Consider the following 18,418-nt stretch of genomic DNA (forward strand, 5'->3'; position numbering starts at 1 on the left):
GCAAGTGCGCTCTTTCAATGCGATCTCCTGTAAACCTCACCCAGGACGGTGGCGGTGTCTGGCCAGCACAAGCGTTTTACAGTGTTCGACCTAGAATCCTCTTCCTCCCCAGGACCCACCTTTCTCTGGCTAAACAAACCGGGACATTGGGTCAAACAGTGTTTATTGAACGTAAAGTCATCCCAGCCCCACGGGGAAGAAAATTCCAAGGAAAAAGGGGAATAATACACGTTAAATACCCACCTGCGTGTTCGCACACACACACGCACACACACAAGCACACGCACACGTCCAGGCTCCAACAGTGACGTGTCAAACGCAGGCCCCCAGCCCAAGTGACGCCGTCAGAGGTGGTGCAGGGGGCGGGGGGGGGGCTCCAGGATGGGTTCGAGTAGCAGCAGCCTGTCGCCCCTGCCCCCTGCCCTGCCCTGCCCTGCCCCGGGTAGCCGCGGCACCTAGGAGGTGGGCGGCAACTCTTCCCCGCTCTGGCGCAGCCGCTTCTTGGCCCGGATCTCATTCATGGCCTCTTCAATGGAGCGCGTGTCCCTCTTGTTGGCCACAGGCACTGCGGGGTGGGAGAGGAGTGTGGGGAGGGCCCAGGAGCCCTGCTTCACAGCCGCCCCCCACCGCCCACAGCCCTGTCCTGGCCACCCGCCCCCACGGGGCCTCACCACAGCCGTAGGTCTTGTTGGCCTGCAGCATGTGGGCCGCGTCCTTGGCCGCCCCCTTGCCGATGAGGTGGCTGTACTTGTCCTTATAGTCGCTCGCGGGGCTCACCACCACGGGGCCCTGCTGGGCCGCCTCCTCCTCCTGCCGCTGGGCCAGCTCCTAGGGGTGCAGAGATGAGGCACCAGCGCTTGGGGGCCTGTCCCCAACCCCTCCCGGGGCCGGGCCGCCGGACGGAGCTCACCTTCAACTTCCGTTTCTCCTCGGCCTTCTGGGGGTCCCACTCCTCGCCACGTCGGTAGGAGTCCAGCTCTTCGTCGGAGGGCGCAAACTCCTGCGGACAAAGGAACCACGGGGTCAGGTTCCACACCCACGCTGCATCCGGCCTGTCCCCCTGGGGGGCACAGGCTGAAAAGGAGAGAGCAGGGCAGGCATTTGGGCTTTTCACCTTTTTGAAGATCATGACATAGCGACACTCATCATCTTCCCCGAAGGAGAAGGACGTCAGGCCAGCCACTTCCACCACATCGTGTCTGGGGAGGCCAGAAGGGAGAGTCTGGAGGGCCGCCGGGGCCCAGCACCCACTTCTCAGGGGCCCCCGTGGGCCCGTTCACGCCTCCCCTAGCCCAGAGACACTCACAGGATGCTCCTCTCTATCTTGTTCATCGGCTGGAACTTTTTCTTGACCTGGCCGCTGTCTTGGATGAAATCTGACACCTCTTTCTCCATCTTGGGAGACAGAAGAGGAGGACATGAGCCCACTGCTCCACCCCAGGACCCCTCTCTCAAGCCGGGCCAGCGGGCCTCGCCCCCCACACCTTCCCCAGCCTCCATGCCACTGGCCTCCAGGCTTCTCAGTGCACACATCTGGGAAAACCTGAGATCTCGACCTTCCAACCCTAACTTCTAGGAGTCCTCCCCAAGGCCGCCTCTGCTGCCTCTGCCACCCCAGCGGGCTCACCCTCTTACGGAACTCCGCTTTCTGCTGCCTGTCTTGCTCCTGCAGTTTCTTCAGCCGGGCAGCTTGCTCTGGGGGAGAGAAATGGCAGCATGAGCCCGGGACTGCACCAGGGGTGGGGGTGTCTGCGAGGCCTCACAGGAGGTCCGGCGTGCCCTGGGGGAGCCGGGCAAGTGTTTCTTCCCCAGACGTCCATGCACTCACTCTGTGCCTGGCACAGACACTGGGACGAAGCCTGCCCTTCAAGAGCGCACGCTTTAGTGGGAGTGACAAGGAGGAGAACGATGCTTGACCCCATTTCCCGGCCCCACTGGGGAACCCGGTTCACAAGCATTTATTTCATGCCGACGATGCATGGAGACCTGAGACCGCTGGGGCACTGAGAACAGAGGTAGCCTTGCCCTCCAGGAGCTTCCCATCATGCTGTCTCCGCAGGAAAGGGGAAATTATTGAACTTCCTGTATTCTGTAACACCCCTAATTCTTGCTTCCACCGACAGGAGAACGCTGAAGTGGCTGGTCTGACACCAGGCCTCTTTGAAACTGCAGATACCCAAGGCGAGCTGCGAGGGTGCTCCTCCAGCTCGGGTCTTGGCGCTCCCTCCCCTCTGTCCTGCCACTTGGAATCCCCGGGGCTTCCAGCCCACGTGCAGGGATCAGAGGCCTCCGGCTGCCCCAAACCGCTTTCCGTTTGCCTAACCGCTCGGTACCTGTGCACCTGTGGTCCTCCTCATGCAGACCGAGACCCACTGAGAGTCCGAGCTGTCACTGCCTCCCCTGGGGCCCGAGCACGCTGGGGTCACAGACGCGCTCTAGCGTGTGTTGAGAAGCGACAGCGTGATGCCTCATCTGCCTGCCCAGCGGACTGGGAGCCACTGCAGGCAAGGACCCTGTGCAGTCCCTCCGGGTGGACGCAGCCTGGCGGCTCCCCTCTGTCTCATCTCAGAGCCGTATCACCAGGGCCCCTATATTGACCACTGACTGCTCTCACTGGCCTGCGGGTCTCCCCCTGCGTCTGGGGAGGTGGCCTCCGACTAGGGTTAACAACGAGCCAGAAACAGCGCAGTTCGCCAGTCCCGGCCGGTTTACAACCCCACCGCTTCGGAACCCTGGGACCTCAGGCCGACTGGACTCTGCACCTCGGCTTCCGGGTCCGGCCGCGGCCGCCAAAGCGCCCACGTGCTGCCCGCCCGGAGGCCTCGAACACGCTTCTCTACCCAAAGGGGCAGGCGGCTCCCGCCCGGCTGAAGGCCCAGTCCGCTCCGTACTACGCCCTTCGGGGGCTGTCAAACTCGGGCGTGACCGCTCCGTGCGCGGCCCCTGCCCGCCGGGGCCCCTAGCGCGGCCGCCCCGGTACGCCCCGGGCCGCTCCGGGCCGCTCGAGGAACAGGCCGGGGAGGCGGCGACCACTCGCACGGCCGCGGCACTCTCGTGCCTCCAGCGGGCAGCGCGGCCCTGCAGCACTGGGGACCCGGCGACCGCCCACGAGGGAAGGGCGGCGGGCCCGCGAGAGGGGCCGCGGAGAGCGGTAGGAGGAGCGCAGCCCGGCGGGCCCGGTCACCAATCCGAGGCGCCGAGGGCGGGGTGCGCCCGAGGAAGGTCGGCCAGACGTCTTAGGCGGACCCCGAAAGGGAAGGGGCCAATAGGGGCGAAGAGGCTGCGGACGGGCGTGCCGCGGAGCCAATCGGAAGGCGGCTGGGGTATGGGCCGCCGACACGCCCCCCCAGCCCGCAGGCGGACCCAGGCGCGGGTGGAAGGGGGCTAGAGGCAGCCAGCCAATCAGACCCGGAAAACGGCGGACGGGCGGGCCCGCCGGCGAATTGGAGACAAGGACCGCGGAAGGCCCGTAAGAAAGAGGGCGGGAGGCTGGCGCTGGAGTCCGAGCAGCCAATCACCGGTCGCTGAGGACAGCGGGCGGGCCGGCAGCCCTTTTAGGGACTCCGGGGGTCTCCGTAGGGGCCTGTGAGGGGTCTTTCAAGGTTGAGGAGGCGGCAGCGTCCGAAGGGGTGAGAGTGCGGCCCTGAGAACCGAGCGAGGAGAGGCAGCTGTGGATTTGGGGTCCTCACCTCGGGCCTTGCGCCGAGACTCCTGGTCCCCGAGGCTGGGCGGCTTCTCCATGGAGCTCAGGATGGAGCCCAGCAGGTCCGCCATCTTGGGAGTGACTGCGGAGGGGCGGCGCGTCTTAAAGGGAAGGGCGAGGCGCCTTTAAGGCCGGAAACACGTCTGAGGCGGCACGCTCCGCGCCCGCGGTCCCGCCCCGCCCCGGCCCCGCCCCCGGCGCGCGCAGACAGAGGCGGGAGGCGGGCTGGTGCAGCGGAGTTTAATGGCAGCGCGTGGACACCGAGCCCATGCACACGTAGACGTGCTCGTGGAGCCGGCAGGGCCCCGCCGCGCCGTGCTCGCTCGCGCGGCGCCTTAAATAGACTCTTCACTCTCCTCTGTATGTTACAGTATGTACAGGCCCCTCCCCCGGGCGCGCGGGGCACCCGGCGACCCCGCCGCGCGGCCGCCGAGGGAAGGGACGCCCCGACGCGCGGGGTCGGGCGGGGCGCGCGGCGGGGGAGGGGCCGAGGCGGGCACATTCAGAGACGCGTCCAACGAATAAATAAGGCAAGTCGGGAAGGGCCAAGGCGGGCGCAGGCGGAGGGGGAGCGTGGAGAAGGGGCAGGCGGGGCTCCGGACGTCACGGCGGGAGATGCAGGGAGGCGGGGGCGCGGGTCTGCGGCGCGGGGGACGCGGAAGCGGGGTCGCGACCCATGGGGGAGACCTAGGGACGGGGACAGCTGCCGACAGAGGCTCCCCTCCCCCGGAGAGGCCTCTCCCTGTTGAGACGGCCAGAAGCGGCCCCCAGAGCGCTGGGGAAGGTGGGGCGCAGTCAGGTGGCCAGTCCGGGCTGGGGGAGCCCTTCCAGCTCCTGGTTCTGCTTCAGTTCCCTCATCCTGCAGAGATAAGGGGAAGGAGTCAGGAGACCGGCAGGAGGGCCGCGGGGAGGCTGGCGCGGGCGCAGGCAGGTGCCCTGGGGGACCCCGCCGGGAGAAGGGAGCACCTGTGTCGGCAGCGCCGCAGGAATCTCATGATCTTCCGGGCTGCCTGGTCCTGCTTCTTGGTGAGGAAGGAGCCTCTGGTGGCAGAAGAAAGGATGAGGTGCCGTGGCACACCAGCACCCGCGCCCTCGGCCCCGGGACCCGGCAGGGAGAGGCAGGGGCCGGATGCTGGGCTGGGAGTGGGCGCAGGGCAGCGGGCCTGGGCATTCAGGGCTGCAGACGGCCGTACTTGCTGCGGGCGGGCAGGCTGCCCGGGGGCCGGTGGGGAGGCCCGGGCCGACGGCGGTAGGAGCGGTAGTGCTGCTGGATGAGCACAGCCGCCCTGCGGCTCTGCTGGAAGCGCTTCTGTTCGTAGTAGCTTCGGAACTTGCTCTGGATCAGGATGGCCGCCTGGGTCATCTTCTTATAGAGCGCGAACTGCAGACACGGAGGGGCAGGGGCTGAACTGCAGGAACAGAGGCCCGAACCCCTGCGGGTCACCCCCAGGTTCAGCTGCTGTAAGCCTCTAGTCCACATGCTCGTGGGAAGCTGAATCATCACGGACAACCTCACACCCAGACCTCAGGCCTAATACCTTAAGCGCAATCCAGGTCAGCTTGTGGAGAGAGAAGGGGAGTTAGGGCTTCTGCAGGGCCGCGCGGTGGGGGTGCGTGTGCACCGGGTGCCTGCGGGAGACCCAGCTCTCACCTGCTTGTACTTCCGGTAGCAGCGCTGGATCACAGCCGCCGCCACCTCCTGCTGCTCCTTCAGCCTCCGGCCCTGGAGCAAGACAAGGGAGTCAGCTCCGGCACCGGGGCCCCCAATGGTCACCTGACCTGTCCTGCCACTGGCCGAGAGCCCAGTCTCCCCCCGACTCGGACTGCTGTCACGCACACCCTGGGACCCCCTGGCCCTCTGACCTTGTACTTTCGGAAGGCCGTCTGGATGACGCGTGCGGCCTCGTACAGTTCCCGCTGCTCGTGATCCGACAGTGTCAGCAGGGCGAAATCACTCTCCATCTTGCCGCTGGCCGAGGCAGACAGGAACTCTGCCCAGGACGGGGCTGAAGGGACAGCTGGGCGCCCACGCTCAAAGGACAGTTCGCTGTAGGGGAACAGGGAGAGGGAGGTTACGGAAAGGGAACCACTGCGAAGGCAGAGCTTGGGCGACGGCGTCGAGAGGGAGTTGGGAGCTCCCCAGCCGGTTCCGTCTTTCCTCAAAGGCCCTGGCACCGGAGCTGCAGTGGAGCTCTGGCTACGGGAAAGGCTCCTTCCCTGCTCCCATCCGCCCTGGACAGGTCTAGATGCTCTCTCCTGGGCTGGTCACCTCGGGGGGCCTGAGCTGGGGAAATGGTCCACATTCTCCAGGTAGCTGGCCAGCCAGGACATGGTCTCGCTGAGCCCCAGGGCCCCTGTCCGCTCCCTCAGGGGCGCTCCGGCCTCAGGCAGCCCCACGAAGTCCTCTCGTTTTATCCGCTCTGGCGTGGCTTCGATGATCTGCTTGGCCAGTGAGATCATGTCCACCTGCATGAAGGAGAAGCTGCTGAGTCCCTAACCGCCCCCACTGCCAGGTGCTCCCGCCTAGCCACAGCTGTAGCCAACGTCCACCTCCTGTCACTCCCATTGCCACCAGAGCCTGAGGCCTCAAAGGTGGCTGTCCCGGCTCCCCACTTCGCAGATTTTTGCATTTATGCTCCCTGGGCTCCCGTGTGGGTGCATGGTGGCCCTCAGTGTGGAGACGTCATGGAGAACAGGACAGGAAGGCCCTGCTCCAGACGGGGATGCAGGAACTGAGCAGACGGAGCCCCCGGCCTTCCAGGCTGACTACCCACTGTCCCCCGCCCAGGGGCCTGCTCCCGGGCAGCCCCCCCAGCATGCCCTCCCCACGGGCTTGGCCAGGCCCACAACCCCAGGCCCTGGAGGCCTCCTCCACGGGCCCGTGCACTGCTCTGGCTACACGCAGCGCGGTTCCCTGTGCTGTTCTTGAAGCTGTCTCGGACTTTGGCAGCCTCTCTGGGGAAGGCACATCCCGGGTTTGAGCAGCCCAGGTGCTGCCAACCCTCAGGGTCCTCGCCATTCTGCTGTCAACCCGTGCTGCCCTCCCTGCTCCTCTCTCCGTCGCGCTGCCCCGCATCCCCGAAGACCCTGTGTCTTTGCAGAGCAGCAGGGGCTGCTCCCCAGGATTTTTAACTTCTGAGGCCTCGAGACTTCGGAGTCACAAGCTCTGAGTGGCACTAAGCAAAGGGTTCCTGTGCCCATCCCCCAAACAAGGGCGGCCGGTCCCTCCTTCCCAGCTGAAGCCAGACACTGCTTCTGCTCTGCCGGATGCTCGGTGTCTGCGCCGCAATCCCCCCATCCCGCACCCCTCACAGCTCTGTCCATCTGCGGACGGGTGGCGTACCGGGATCACGTCCACGGCCGGTGGGCCGTCTGCTTCCTCGGGGGCAGCCCCACCTTCTTGGGCTGCTGGAAGAGGAGGCGGGGAGGGGGCTGGCCTGTGGGGGTTGGTGGCTTCACAGTCCATGAGGAACAGGGGGATCTCAGGGCCACCGGTGGAGAGCTGGCCAGGGACAGTTTCAGAGGCCGGCAGAGGACTACCATCCGGGGCGCTGGAGTAGGCAGACGTGACGGAGAAGGTGCCCTCCGACAGCTCCGAGGGCGAGGAGACGCTGCTCAGCCCTGTGGGGGGAGGGGGAAGCCAGGGTAGGGGGCGCCCGACCGTCCTCCTCCCACCCGCAGCCTCGTCTTAGAGAGACCAGAGACGGGCCTCACCAGTGTCAGAACTGGAGGAGGGTGGCGACAGGGCTAGCGGGGGCTCGGCTGAGGCTTCCTGTCTCTGCAGTTCCTCCAGGCAGCGGGCGAGGCGCACGTGACCCCGGGAGTGCGCCACGGACAGGGGCAGCCGGCCCAGGGAGTCAGGAATGCTCAGCGCCTGCCGGTTCCAGCGGAAGAGGAGCACCGCGGCTTCCAGGTGGCCCAGGGCACAGGCCCACATCTGCGAGAGGATGGGGGGCAGGAGGTGAGGCCTGGGGCCTCCCTGGCTGGGTCTCCGCTGAAAGACCCATCCCCAGGCAGCACCCGACATGCGCTCACCAGCGGGGTACAGGAGAAGTGGTCCACGTTGAGCGGGTCAGCCTCTTGCTCCAAATCCAAACTCCCTGTCCCCACACTCCTGGAGGATTTGGGACAGGGACACCAGAGCCTGGTCAGGGTAAGGGCAGGTGCCGTGGGAGCATGCTGTCCAGAAGCACCAACATGGGTGGGGGGTGCTTGCAGAGACACAGGACAGGAAGAGCTCCAAAACTCAGCGTCCCAAGTCAGCGGGGGGGGGGGGGGGGGGGGGCGCAGTGTTGAAATTCCCGGAGTGTGCATCCTCTCCCGGCCCTTCTAACTACAGCGACCGCAGCTCCCTCTTGGCAGAGCTCCAGGTGGTCTGGGCCCTCCCGGGTCCCCGGCCCTGGTCGCCTCCCCACGGCCCTGCTCACCGCCACTGGCTCAGCGTCTCGATGAGGCGTGCGTAGCCCTGGGCAGCGGCCAGGTGCAGGAGGCTCATGCCGCGGAAAGGGCTCCCGTGTGCCAGGCGCTCAGGGCCCCTCTGGGTGGAACGTGGGATCATGCTCTCTACCAGGACCACCACCCGAGCCTCGAAGCCGGGCCCCTGGCCTTCATCCTGTGGAGAAGACCCCCTTAGGCAGGACCTGAGCATCCTGCCCCTGTCTTGCATGGCCTTGGCCGCCCCCACCCGTCCTCTCCCCTCCCCGTCCAGGCTCCCACCACCCAGGCCTCCCACTCGGGCTCCTGACATCCCCCGTGCCGTGGCTCGCTTCCTCCAGGAGCTCCGGCAGCCAGACCTCACACGGCCTTGCCTGTGTGCACCCTTCACGCCGGCTGCGGTCAGTGCCATGCCTGCAGATGGCCCGGCCACGTCCTCAGAGACCCGGGCCCACAGGCTCCCTCTCCCCTCCCCCACCAGCACCTTCACCCCCACCCGCTTCGCATCAGAAATAGTCTGTCGTCTGCAGCCTGTCATGCCAAGAGGGCGCCCAGAATAGCCGCTCCTGCCACGGGGTGACGTCAGGGAGGAGGCGGCTGGGGACAGGAGGGACAAGCGAGTCCCACAGCAGAGCCGTTTGCTCCAGGGGGACCCTCCTCGGCTTCCCGCCCAGACCTCCCTCCCCACGGAGGTACCTGGATCGGAGGCGCGTCAGGACCGCGGCAGGGAGCCTGCCCGGCTGCTGCCATGTCCGCCATCCGCTTCTCCATCTGCTCCAGCCGCTCCAGAATGGACATTCGGAACTGGTTGTCTGAGGGGAAGAGGTACAGGAGGCTGAGTGGCGGGCGGGCGCAGGGGATGCCTGCACCACCACGGCTGGACCCAGGAGGTGAAGATGTGGTGCCACAGTCGTTCCTCTTCCCCAGAACAACAGCCCCTGGGCCCCTCGCCGGCGTAGAGCCCAGCCAGGATGCAGGCCTGAAACAAGGACCTTTAGCGCTATCCGCCGACCAGGAACCGGAGTCCAGAAGCAAAACCCCGTTCTTCAAGACACGGACGGGGCAGGGGTCCCAGCGTGCGGCCCTAGCTGCCCCAGATCGCTCACGCGTTCACACGCTCACATGCGCACACACCCAGCCTCCAGGTGAGCCCTCCGTCCGCTCTCCCTGCCCCAGAGCGATCTCTGTCCCCTGCGCTGCGCTGAAGGACTCCGGGGCCCCTCCTGTCTGTCGTCCACTGCCCAAGTGAGCTCGGGGCTTGTGATTTAAGAAGCACCACCCCCTCCTCCCGGCCCCCCGCAGCTGTCCACGGAGAGCATGGCGGGGCCTGGAGGTGACAAAGATGGATCGCCACGTCCATCCCTCCTCTTCCTCCCCCACCCGGGCGCAAGAACGCAAGCGCGCGCCCACACGCACACCCCAAGCCATATCTGTTCCCTCCTGAGATCACGTGAGGACGAGGAGGGAAGGCGGGAGGGCATCGGAGCCACAGGAAAACCGGCACCAAACGGGGTGGAGGTTGGAGATGTCCTGCTTGAGAGGCAGGACAGAAAGGGCTCAGAGCCTGGAGCTGACAGCGGGGAGGAAGGTGGCCGGCGAGGTAAAGGGCAGAAGGGACAGGAGAGCAGGGAGATGTGGCAAACGAGCACAGGGAAGGAGGGGGGCAGGTGAGGATGTGGGGCACAGGGAAGCGCGGGGAGGGAGGAGACCCCGGGTTGGGGGGAGACGGGGGGGGGGGGGGGGGGGCAGGGCTTTGGCAGGGGTCCCCCAAGGCTGAGACAGCAGGGGCAACGGCCCCTGAGGCAAAGCAGTCCTGCGATGGAGGGGGGCGGCAGGCAAGCGCGGCAGGGGTGGTGGCGCAACTGAGAGAAACCCAGAGAAGGGGGACCCCCGGCTGAACGCAGGGGCTGCGGGGACACTGCACTGAGAGCCACAGGAGGGAGAACCAGGACAGGAACACACAGGTCTCTGCGTAAGTATGTGTGTGTGCACGTGCGTGTTTCTATAGGAAAGCGTGTTAAAGCATATTAAAGGTGAACATCACAAAGCAGTGACGCGGTCTTCTGCTTCGTGCCTGTTACCCCAGATTTCTTATCGCAAACACCTACCTCAAAGGCAGAGGCAGAAACAGAAAGGAAGTTGAAATCCTGTGCCCTAGTACACGCGCCAGCTTGTGCACACGGACCCCCACGCACACTGCTCCAGACCCCGTTCCCGCTCCCACCTCCTGGCCTGGCCTGGCTCCGTCCCATCTCTGGGGCAGAGAGGACAGGCCAAGAGCTGGGACAGAGATGGCTCCAGGATTCTCAGGGGAGGGGACGGGAGGGACGGTGGCTGCTACCTTTAGAAGTATGAAGCGGGAGCTGGGAAAAGGCCAGAGTCCCAGGGAGTCTCCGAGTTCGCCCCTCTGAAATCTTGGGCCCCACACGGGTACTCACCGTCCAATGATAACCAGTCAAGCTGAGTGCTAGGCAGTGACAGGAACCGGCGGGCTCGATACTCAAAGAGCACAGAGGCAGAAAGGGGCCCCTCTCGGCCTGCCACCTGCAGAGACACCAGCCCCACCTCATGGGCTGGGGGGGACAGGGTCAGCGACACAGGCTCTCTCCCTGGCTCCTTCTGAGAGCCGCACACGACCGTTTCACAGCTGGCTCTGCTGCACCCTTGCTGGAGGCAGGGATGCCCCTGGCTGATGTGGCCTTGGTGCCACCTGGGGCCAGATTCCCATCACTCAAGAACTTAGCACCTGCTGTGGGCTGGGCCCGGGGTGCCTGGGATTGTAGACCCTGCGGCTAAGTCCGTGCCCGGGCCTGGGGGCTGAGGGTCCACAGATGCCCCCGCTCAGGAAGCAGCCGGATCCCCCAAGGTCTGGGGCAGGGTCATGAGCCCATTACCAAGATCGGGGGGAGAGAAGCAGCCGCTCACCAGCAGGGTCCAGTGAGAGCTGTGTCTGGGCTCTCCATGTCTACAGCCTTGAAACCACCAGGCCCCGGTCCTCAGACTACAGGCTGAGAGGAGTCCCAGCACCCAGCCTCCCTGGTCTCCCCCTGCCCTTCATGCACCCCTGGACCGGGCTGTCGCGATGGGGCACGCTTACAGACAGCCCATCCGTCACCCTGTCACTCTGGTGGTCCCTGCGGTCGCAGTGCAGGGAAGGAGCAAAGCCGGGGGCAGAAGAGCAGGCGAGCCCTGGCGATGATCTCTAGACCATGCTGTCCAATAGAGCTTGCCTCCATGACGGGAATGTTCTGGATCGGCACTGTCTAGCAGGGTACCATGAAGCCACGTGTGGCTACTGAACCTTCAACATGTGTTTGCTGTGTTGGAGGGGCTGAATCTCACGTTTTCATTCATTCTACTGAATTTCCATGGGCCCGCATGGCCAACCCTACCGTACTGGACAGTCCAGGTCTAGAAGGCAATGTCCTTTACTCCAAGACTGATCAAGGGAGACCAACATGTCTCCCTTTTCATGCTCTGAGACCTCCCTGCACTGGACCCAGAAACCGACTCCAACCAGCCAGAGGGCCTGGAGGGACAGCAGAGGGGAGGCCTGCCGGCTCAAATGCCTGACCTCCCAGGAGGGAGGCCGCGGACCTGAGAAAGATTTCTCCAAGGCTGCCAGTCTGCTCAGGACTAGATTGCTTACGCCAGAGCCTAGACTTCTGACACACAGCCGATTCCTGTGCCTGTAGGGGAGCATGGGGCTCCCCTGCCCGCGAGTCAGCCCCTCCCCTGGGCACTCCCCATCCCCGTACCAGGACAGTAGCAGCGTAAGACCCCAGGCTGGACAAGCGAGGCCGGCACAGCGATGTGATCGAAGACACAGGAGTAGTGCTCGGCGGCCTCTGTCCAGGGGCCTGTGATGAGCACCTTGACGCCACCCTGCAGAGACAAAGCCCAGAGTCCTGTGACTGGAGCTCAGCTGGGCGTTCATTCACTCGTTCATTCATCCTGACTTCAGACCCCGAGGGAGCATCTGTGGTGCAGCAGGCCCTGTGCTAGATTCTGGGGTACATGGATGGGGCAGGACCCAGAAGGGTGAGGTCAGCTAGCCTGGCCCCTCCTCCCAGCACTCCTGCCAGGAACAGAGAACTAACTGCTTCCCCCAAGGCTATCAGCTGATTGGCAGACAGCAGTCATAGGCCAAAGCCCTTGCCTTGGGTTCCCACTGTCCTCCCACCGAGGCTCCTCCTCTCGCTCTCTGGGGCAGCAGAGAGCAGAACTTCACGCAGGAGACAGAACTTCAGCTTCCCCAAGTCCACATCGAGGGCACTTGGGGACTCACGGCCACACCCAGCATGTGGGGGGGGGCGGGGGGCACGGGGCAGGGGAGAGGCTTCCTGGAGAGACAAGGGAAGCGGCTACGCTCTGCTCTGCCTATAGACACAGGTGGGATGAGAGCAAAGCTGCCATGCAGACAGGGACAAGCAGGTGGCAGCGCTGGTGAGCGGGACAGAGGAGGGGCTGGGGCCAGAGGCTCACCTCTGGGTAGGACCACTCTGGGGAGAAGTCCGTGATGGTGCTAAGAGCAGGAGAGAGCTGGGTGGCTGGGGCAGGGGCGCCTGAAGCCTCGTCGCTGATGAGCTCCCCCATGAGGTCTGGGAATGATGCAAGACTGAAGGGCTCCAGGTCGCTGGCCCCAGCAGCGACTCCAAACAAGGCCTCCCCTCTACCTCCCCTGCCTGCCGGCTCCAGGGGAGCAGGTGAAGGAGGTGGTGAAGGAGGGGGTGAAGGTGCGGGTGGGGTGGCCCCCTGGGCCTTGAGCTCCTCCCCACTGCCATCGTCTTGAATGAAGAAGCGGTTTCCTCTTCTCCCACCTGCTCCAGGCGGAGGAGGGGGACCCCGAGCAGCTGCCTGGGGCTCCAGGGCAGCGGCGGGCTCTAGGGCAGGGCAGGGGGTGTGGGCAGCCTCTGCCTCTGGGAAGTCTGGGCTCACCCCCTGCCCCCCTCCGTACGTCTGGCCCCTCTGGGGGCTGTTGAGAAAACGATCCGGGTCAAAGGCAGGGCTGGGAGGAGCCGGCGGGGCAGAGGCCTCAGAGCCTACAACCACAGCCAAGCTCATGGGAGGCCTAGGATCCGCCTGGGGAGCCAAGTGCCTGGCGGGCGTCAAGCCCCCGGTCCGCTGCTCCAGTCCCGTCAGGAGGAGGATGGCGGTGCCTCCTCTCGATGAACCCCCTCGAGAGGTGGGAGGGCTAGGTCTGATCTCTAGAGGTTCTGCAAAGCCGGAGGAAGAGGAGGAGGAGGAGGAGGAAGAGGAAGGGGAAGTATGTGCCTTGGGGAGCTCCGGAGGAAGAGGGGCTATCAGTGGAGGGGGCTCAGTGGGATGGGCGACCGAGGTCAGGGTTAACGCTCGGGGCTCCACTTTCGGAGAAATGATGCGGTGTTTCGTGCTGCTGCATTTGTGGGTGAGGCTTCCGGAACCTGCAGTGGAAAAGGCCGGGAGGACCGAGGTTCTCCACGGCCCAACCATCCCTTCCCAGCTTCCCAGCACTGGGCCCTGCACGGGAGGTGTACTACCGGCTGTGGCCACTGGGAGGCAGGAGCGGTTGTGCCCTGTGCCCCCAGCCCGCCCCGCCCCCCCGCCCCCCCCCCCCCCAGTTAAACAGGACAGCAGGGGCTCTGGGGGGTGAAGTTAGAGAAACAGGTAAAGGCCTGTAGGACAAGCACACAGCAAAGGGAGCACCAGCGAGAGATAAAGCTAAGTCTGGGCGTCAACGCTCAGGCTGTTGTGGCCGGGAGCTGCAAGTGCAGCAGACGGATGGCGTCCAGGTCAGGCCCACGCGCCCAGGACTGGAAGGCCTCTGTGCACCCGCCCCTCGGTCTGGGATATGCAAAAGACATACAAACCAGCATGCAAATCCTGGCAGGACGGAGGGGCCGGAAGCGCCCTGCAGCCACGTGGGAGCACAGCCCCAGGATCAGGGGTCACTCACCGAGGCCCCCGCTGCACAGGCAGGCATGGGTTCGCGGCGCAGGCTTGGTGGGGTGCGTGTCTAGGATCTGCTGCACCAGCTGCTCCACAGAGAACTCCTCCGTCCCGTTCCCGCAGCTCCACTTGATGCCATGAACTGGAAGACCGTTTTGGGGGGGGGTGTGCTGGGGGACCCGAGCACCAGGGACTTCCGGCCAGCAGCCTCACAGCTCACCAACGTCCTCCAGCCCTTCTCCGTGACTGGAAGACCTCAGGACACGCCAGAAATCCTCATGTCCCCTCCGGGAAGCACCTCCCGGCTCAAGTGAGCCGCTCACCCCACGCTGCTGGGCATAGAGCCCTTCTGCCCCCAACGGCCTGCCCCCCCCCCGCCCCCCTGGGAGCCCCTTACACATGGGCTTCAGCTGCCCCAGCAGCTCCTCCCGGGACCACTTCAGCCACTCGCGCCGGTCGCTGCTGATGGAACAGAAGATGGGGCTGCAGCCCTTCCCGCAGTCCTCCAGGGCCGGCACGTTCAGGTAGTGCACGAGCACGATGTCAGGGTTCTGCAACACAGGGGCACACACAGGCCACTGTGGGGTCCCCACTCTCTTCCCAGGCGGCTCCCCCCGACCCCCAGACCCGGCACCCTCCATCCTCCAGCCGCCCTCCCATTTCCCGGGCTCCTCCTCCCACTCAGAACCCAGTGGCCCTCGGTCCATCTCCCCAGCCCCCAGCCCCCTCACCTGCAGGAGCCAGTAGCAGCGTCGGTGGAATGTGGGGACGATGGAAGAGTGAACGTAGCAGCCGTAGAGACACTGCCAGGAGACAGGCTGGCTGGGGGAGGGCCCGTCTGCTCCCCAACTCTTCCTCCGCTCAGTCCCCTCCCAGGAAGCCCCGTCTTCCCACCAGCGCCTCTTCCGCCCTCGCCACCCCCACCCGCCCCATCCTGGGAGGAGGGAAGAGTGGGGCCGGGGCCTTGTAAGGGCCAGACCTGACAGGTGGGAGGGACTGTCGCGAGGTCGGAGAGCAGGGCACATTGGAGATGAGGAGCAGTGATTCGGGGGAGGAAACCCCCGTGCTCAGGGGTCAGCACTTGAACCCCTGAGGGAAAGGGGCCTGGGCGGCCCTGGGAGTATCCCAAGTCCTGGAGAGCTGGCTGGTCCAAGGGAGGCGGCACATGGCTGAGGCACCCCGAGGGCTGAGCCATGGGAGACAGAAGGGAGGAGCGGCCGGTGGGGGGGGCAGAGCCCCTCTGAGGACAGAGGAGAGCGGCCGCCTCACCTCCATGCCCTGGACCTTTAGCTTCATGTGGTCTTCACGCGTGGTCTTCCCGTCCCTCCGCTTCTTCCACAAGTAGCCGTCCTTCCGGTACTTCACCTTCTTGCGATTGTACAGGATGATGGAGCCGTTCCGAGGCCTGGCAAGGGGAGGGCTGGCCTGAGTCCCACAGCGGGAATCCCGGGCCGGCCGCTGTCCGCCTTCACAGACCCGCTCACCTTGTCTTTGGGGCACAGGACAGCCACTCGTCATGCTTCTCAAAGGTGATCAAGTAGGATGCGATCTCCTGTAGGATGAGGGGCGTTCAGCTGGGGGTCCCCGGCGTAGAGGCTGGGGCAGGTCCCCCTGCTCCTCTGAGCTCCAGGGGCTAGTGGAGGCTCCCAGCGAGGACTACTGCCCTCCTGGGTCCCAGGCTCCATCTCAAACCTGAGTCTAGTCTCCTTCCCTCCCTCTCAACCACAGCAGTCCCAATCCTCCATCCTCGGGGCATGTGATTTTGCTTTCCAAATCCCATTTTTGTGCCACTTCCTGGTTCTGAAAACCTCAGTGGCTTGACACCGCTAGGAATTCCGAATTCCTCAGCCTGAGTCCAAGCTTCTCCCAGACCAGGGACAAAGCCAGCACCAGCTCCTGCCATTTACCCTTATTCCACCTGCCTGACCAGCCGCGGATTCTTCTCTGATTGTGTCCTGAGCTGCGAGCTCCTCCGTGTTCGTGGCCCCCAGGCCTGCATGCCTTGCACTCATTCCTCTCAGCCTGGACACCCTAGTCATCCCACAGACCACATCCCTTCCCGGATCCCCACTGAGCCCGGCTCCCTGCCCCGGCCCTTCCTGCATCTGCGACAATCACACCCACATGTGCTTCTTGCTGACGGTTGTCATCTAACGAAATACTTAAGCCAACGATGACTGGGCGCCTAGGACACACAAAGCATCGTGTGTGTCTGTGTGTGTGTGTCGGGGCGCACGGAAGGTGTGTAACACGAACACCGTGCCTCCGCAAGGAGCCAACATCAGTGGTGGTTAAAAGCAGAGGCTGCAGGCTTCCCTGAACCACACGAGGGAGATGAGACCGTTTCCTCCTGCCAGCACAGGGGGAGCAACAAGGTCTGCTCCATAGGGTCGCTGAAGGACGGAGCGAGCTAACTCAGGTCGGGGACTTGGCACAGCACTAAGCTTGGGAAAACTATTCTGTTGCTGCTGCTATCACTTTGACCCAGGCGGATGCGCCCGTGATGAGTGCCTACAAGATGAGGTCCCTACACCCCTTCCGTGACCCCCAAAGAGCTTAGGGCAGCGCTCTGCACTTAGGAAGACACCCATTCACCCTCCTCCAGCCCACGTTGCCAGGCCCTACGCCCCAAGGCTCCCTGGAAAACCTCATTTGTATTCCAGCGAAGCCGCTCTGGGGGCAGCAGCGGACAGCGAGGAAGACACTCCAGCAGCTTCTTAGGGAGAAAGATCTTCAGGCGGTGGCTGTTCTCTAGAGACAACCAGAAGGGAGGGCGCAGTGTGTTGCCTCTGACACCGGCAGCAGCCCAGGGCGAAGGGCTGAATCCAAAGCACAGGGTGGGGCGGGGGCAGGGAGGATGGGCCTGGAGCAGGGACCCAAGAATTTGAGGGTCACCATAGGCAGAAGAAAGAACGGCTGAGAACCTGGGCTGTGAACTCACCGGCAACCTCGGTGGTGTCCTTGGTATTCATGGTGAGGGCTCCAGGGGGCAAGGTCACCCCCGGCCTGAGGGGCCGGGGGGAGGGGGAGTCTGTGCTGGGAAGGGAGAGAACAAGGTCATGGCAGAAGCCCCCCCCCCCACTGACCCAGGATAATAAGACTGAACTGGGAAAAGGGGGAAAAACTGGGTTGTGATGTCCGAGAAAGATGAGGAGGCAGGGGGAAGGGGTCAGAATGAGATGTGAGTAGAGCTGGGCATGGAGGAGAGGGAGAACCCAGACCCGGGTGCCAGGACGTGCCTGGGCACCTGGTCGTTGGAGATCGGGTCAGCAAAGGGGAGCCTGGATGCTGGGGGGAGGGCAGGAGATCTAAGTCTGCTGGAGGGCTGGGCCTTACAAGACACACCCTGGGTTCCTCCCCAATTTGATATTTGCGGAGGGAAGGGCAGATCTGACGACCGGTCGCAACCTCCTCCCCGTTCTCCAGGTTGGTCACGGCTCGGCCGAATCTGGGCCGGGTACCCAGGTCCCGGCTTCCCACCCCCAGGACAGCCCATCCTCCACCGGAGGCTCACAGCCCTCCGCACCCCTCCCCCACCAGCGCTCTGCCCAAACGCCTCCGCTTCCCCGGCCTCCGGGCCCAGCGTACCCCATCCACACTCCGGCTCCAGCCCGAGCCCCCACCCTCCCGCGGGAGCAGATGGGAGCAGGAGGATGCTCTCTGCGCGGGCTCCGGGCGCCGGGCTCCGCCAGGTGTCCGCGGTGGTGGGGGAGGAAGCCCGTCCGCGCGAGCTGCGCGCAGGGCAGCCGGGTCGGGGTCAGGACTCCGCCCCAGGGCGCAGGTGCGCAGTCCCGGCCCGGCAGGCTGCCAGGCTGCGGAGCGGCCCGGGCGGGGGTCCCCGGAGGAGCCCCGACGTGCGAGGGTCCGCCGCCCGCCCGCACGCAGCAGCGCTCAGGAGACGCCGCGGGACAGAGCCCGCGGGCGCGCGGCGGTGAGGGCCGGGCCGTGCCCGGGACGCGGGGTCCCCGGGCGGTGCGGGCGCCGCAGGTCCGCCGCGGGGCCCTGCGCGTTGCGGCGCCCCCTGCCGCGGAGGAGGAGGACGGGAGCCGGCGTGGGGGCGAGCCGGGAGGAAGGGCGGGGGTCCCCACGCCGCGCGCCCGCGACCGGGCCCGGAGCGGCGCCCCCTGGCGCGGGGGCGGAGAGGCGGGCGAGAGGCCCCGGCTCTTACCTCCCGGGGTCCCGCGGGTGACGGCGGCAGCGGCCATTCTACCCCACACCAGCCCCCCCCCCGCGCCGGCTGACAGCAGCGTCCGACGTCACTGCGCACGGGGCGGGGCCTCCCCGTCAAGGGGATTGCAGGGGGGCGGGTGCAACCGGGCAGCCCGGGGCGGCGGCCGCGTGGGTGGTTGGGGG

At 65.5% G+C, this 18,418-nt stretch overlaps 2 protein-coding genes and 1 long non-coding RNA gene across 5 annotated transcripts; 1 reads left to right on the forward strand and 2 right to left on the reverse strand.

Annotated features, from left to right (window-relative positions):
- Positions 1-310: 310 nt before the first annotated feature.
- Positions 311-4,198, reverse strand: SPAG7 (sperm associated antigen 7). The gene is made up of 7 exons (XM_045985308.1): positions 3,690-4,198; positions 1,628-1,695; positions 1,307-1,395; positions 1,115-1,199; positions 911-1,000; positions 672-828; positions 311-565 (listed from the first exon to the last, which is right to left on the reverse strand). Exons 1-7 carry the CDS (start codon positions 3,772-3,774, stop codon positions 456-458), a joined length of 684 nt encoding a protein of 227 aa, XP_045841264.1. The 5' UTR covers positions 3,775-4,198; the 3' UTR covers positions 311-455.
- Positions 3,636-10,187, forward strand: LOC123929525. The gene is made up of 4 exons (XR_006815932.1): positions 3,636-3,765; positions 7,488-7,664; positions 8,785-8,962; positions 9,065-10,187. It is a non-coding gene; the product is annotated as an uncharacterized LOC123929525 (long non-coding RNA).
- Positions 4,350-18,320, reverse strand: CAMTA2 (calmodulin binding transcription activator 2). Of its 3 annotated transcripts, none has more exons than XM_045985300.1 (23): positions 18,234-18,320; positions 17,007-17,101; positions 16,713-16,816; positions 15,550-15,617; positions 15,335-15,470; positions 14,797-14,868; positions 14,463-14,616; positions 14,073-14,207; positions 12,623-13,560; positions 11,896-12,022; positions 10,576-10,710; positions 8,834-8,949; positions 8,131-8,315; positions 7,739-7,817; positions 7,418-7,640; positions 7,047-7,324; positions 5,973-6,169; positions 5,567-5,750; positions 5,355-5,426; positions 5,242-5,262; positions 4,897-5,084; positions 4,670-4,744; positions 4,350-4,562 (listed from the first exon to the last, which is right to left on the reverse strand). In XM_045985300.1, the coding sequence occupies exons 2-23, from the start codon at positions 17,035-17,037 to the stop codon at positions 4,499-4,501; spliced, it is 3,582 nt and encodes a 1,193-aa protein (XP_045841256.1). In that variant the 5' UTR covers positions 17,038-17,101; positions 18,234-18,320; the 3' UTR covers positions 4,350-4,498. The 3 variants fall into 3 exon arrangements, with proteins under 3 accessions (XP_045841256.1, XP_045841254.1, XP_045841255.1); XM_045985298.1 differs by lacking the exon at positions 18,234-18,320 and adding an exon at positions 17,654-17,783; XM_045985299.1 differs by lacking the exons at positions 5,242-5,262; positions 18,234-18,320 and adding an exon at positions 17,654-17,783.
- Positions 18,321-18,418: the final 98 nt, after the last annotated feature.

The sequence above is a fragment of the Meles meles genome, chromosome 18, assembly GCF_922984935.1.
Source record: "Meles meles chromosome 18, mMelMel3.1 paternal haplotype, whole genome shotgun sequence".
Taxonomy (NCBI): domain Eukaryota; kingdom Metazoa; phylum Chordata; class Mammalia; order Carnivora; family Mustelidae; genus Meles; species Meles meles.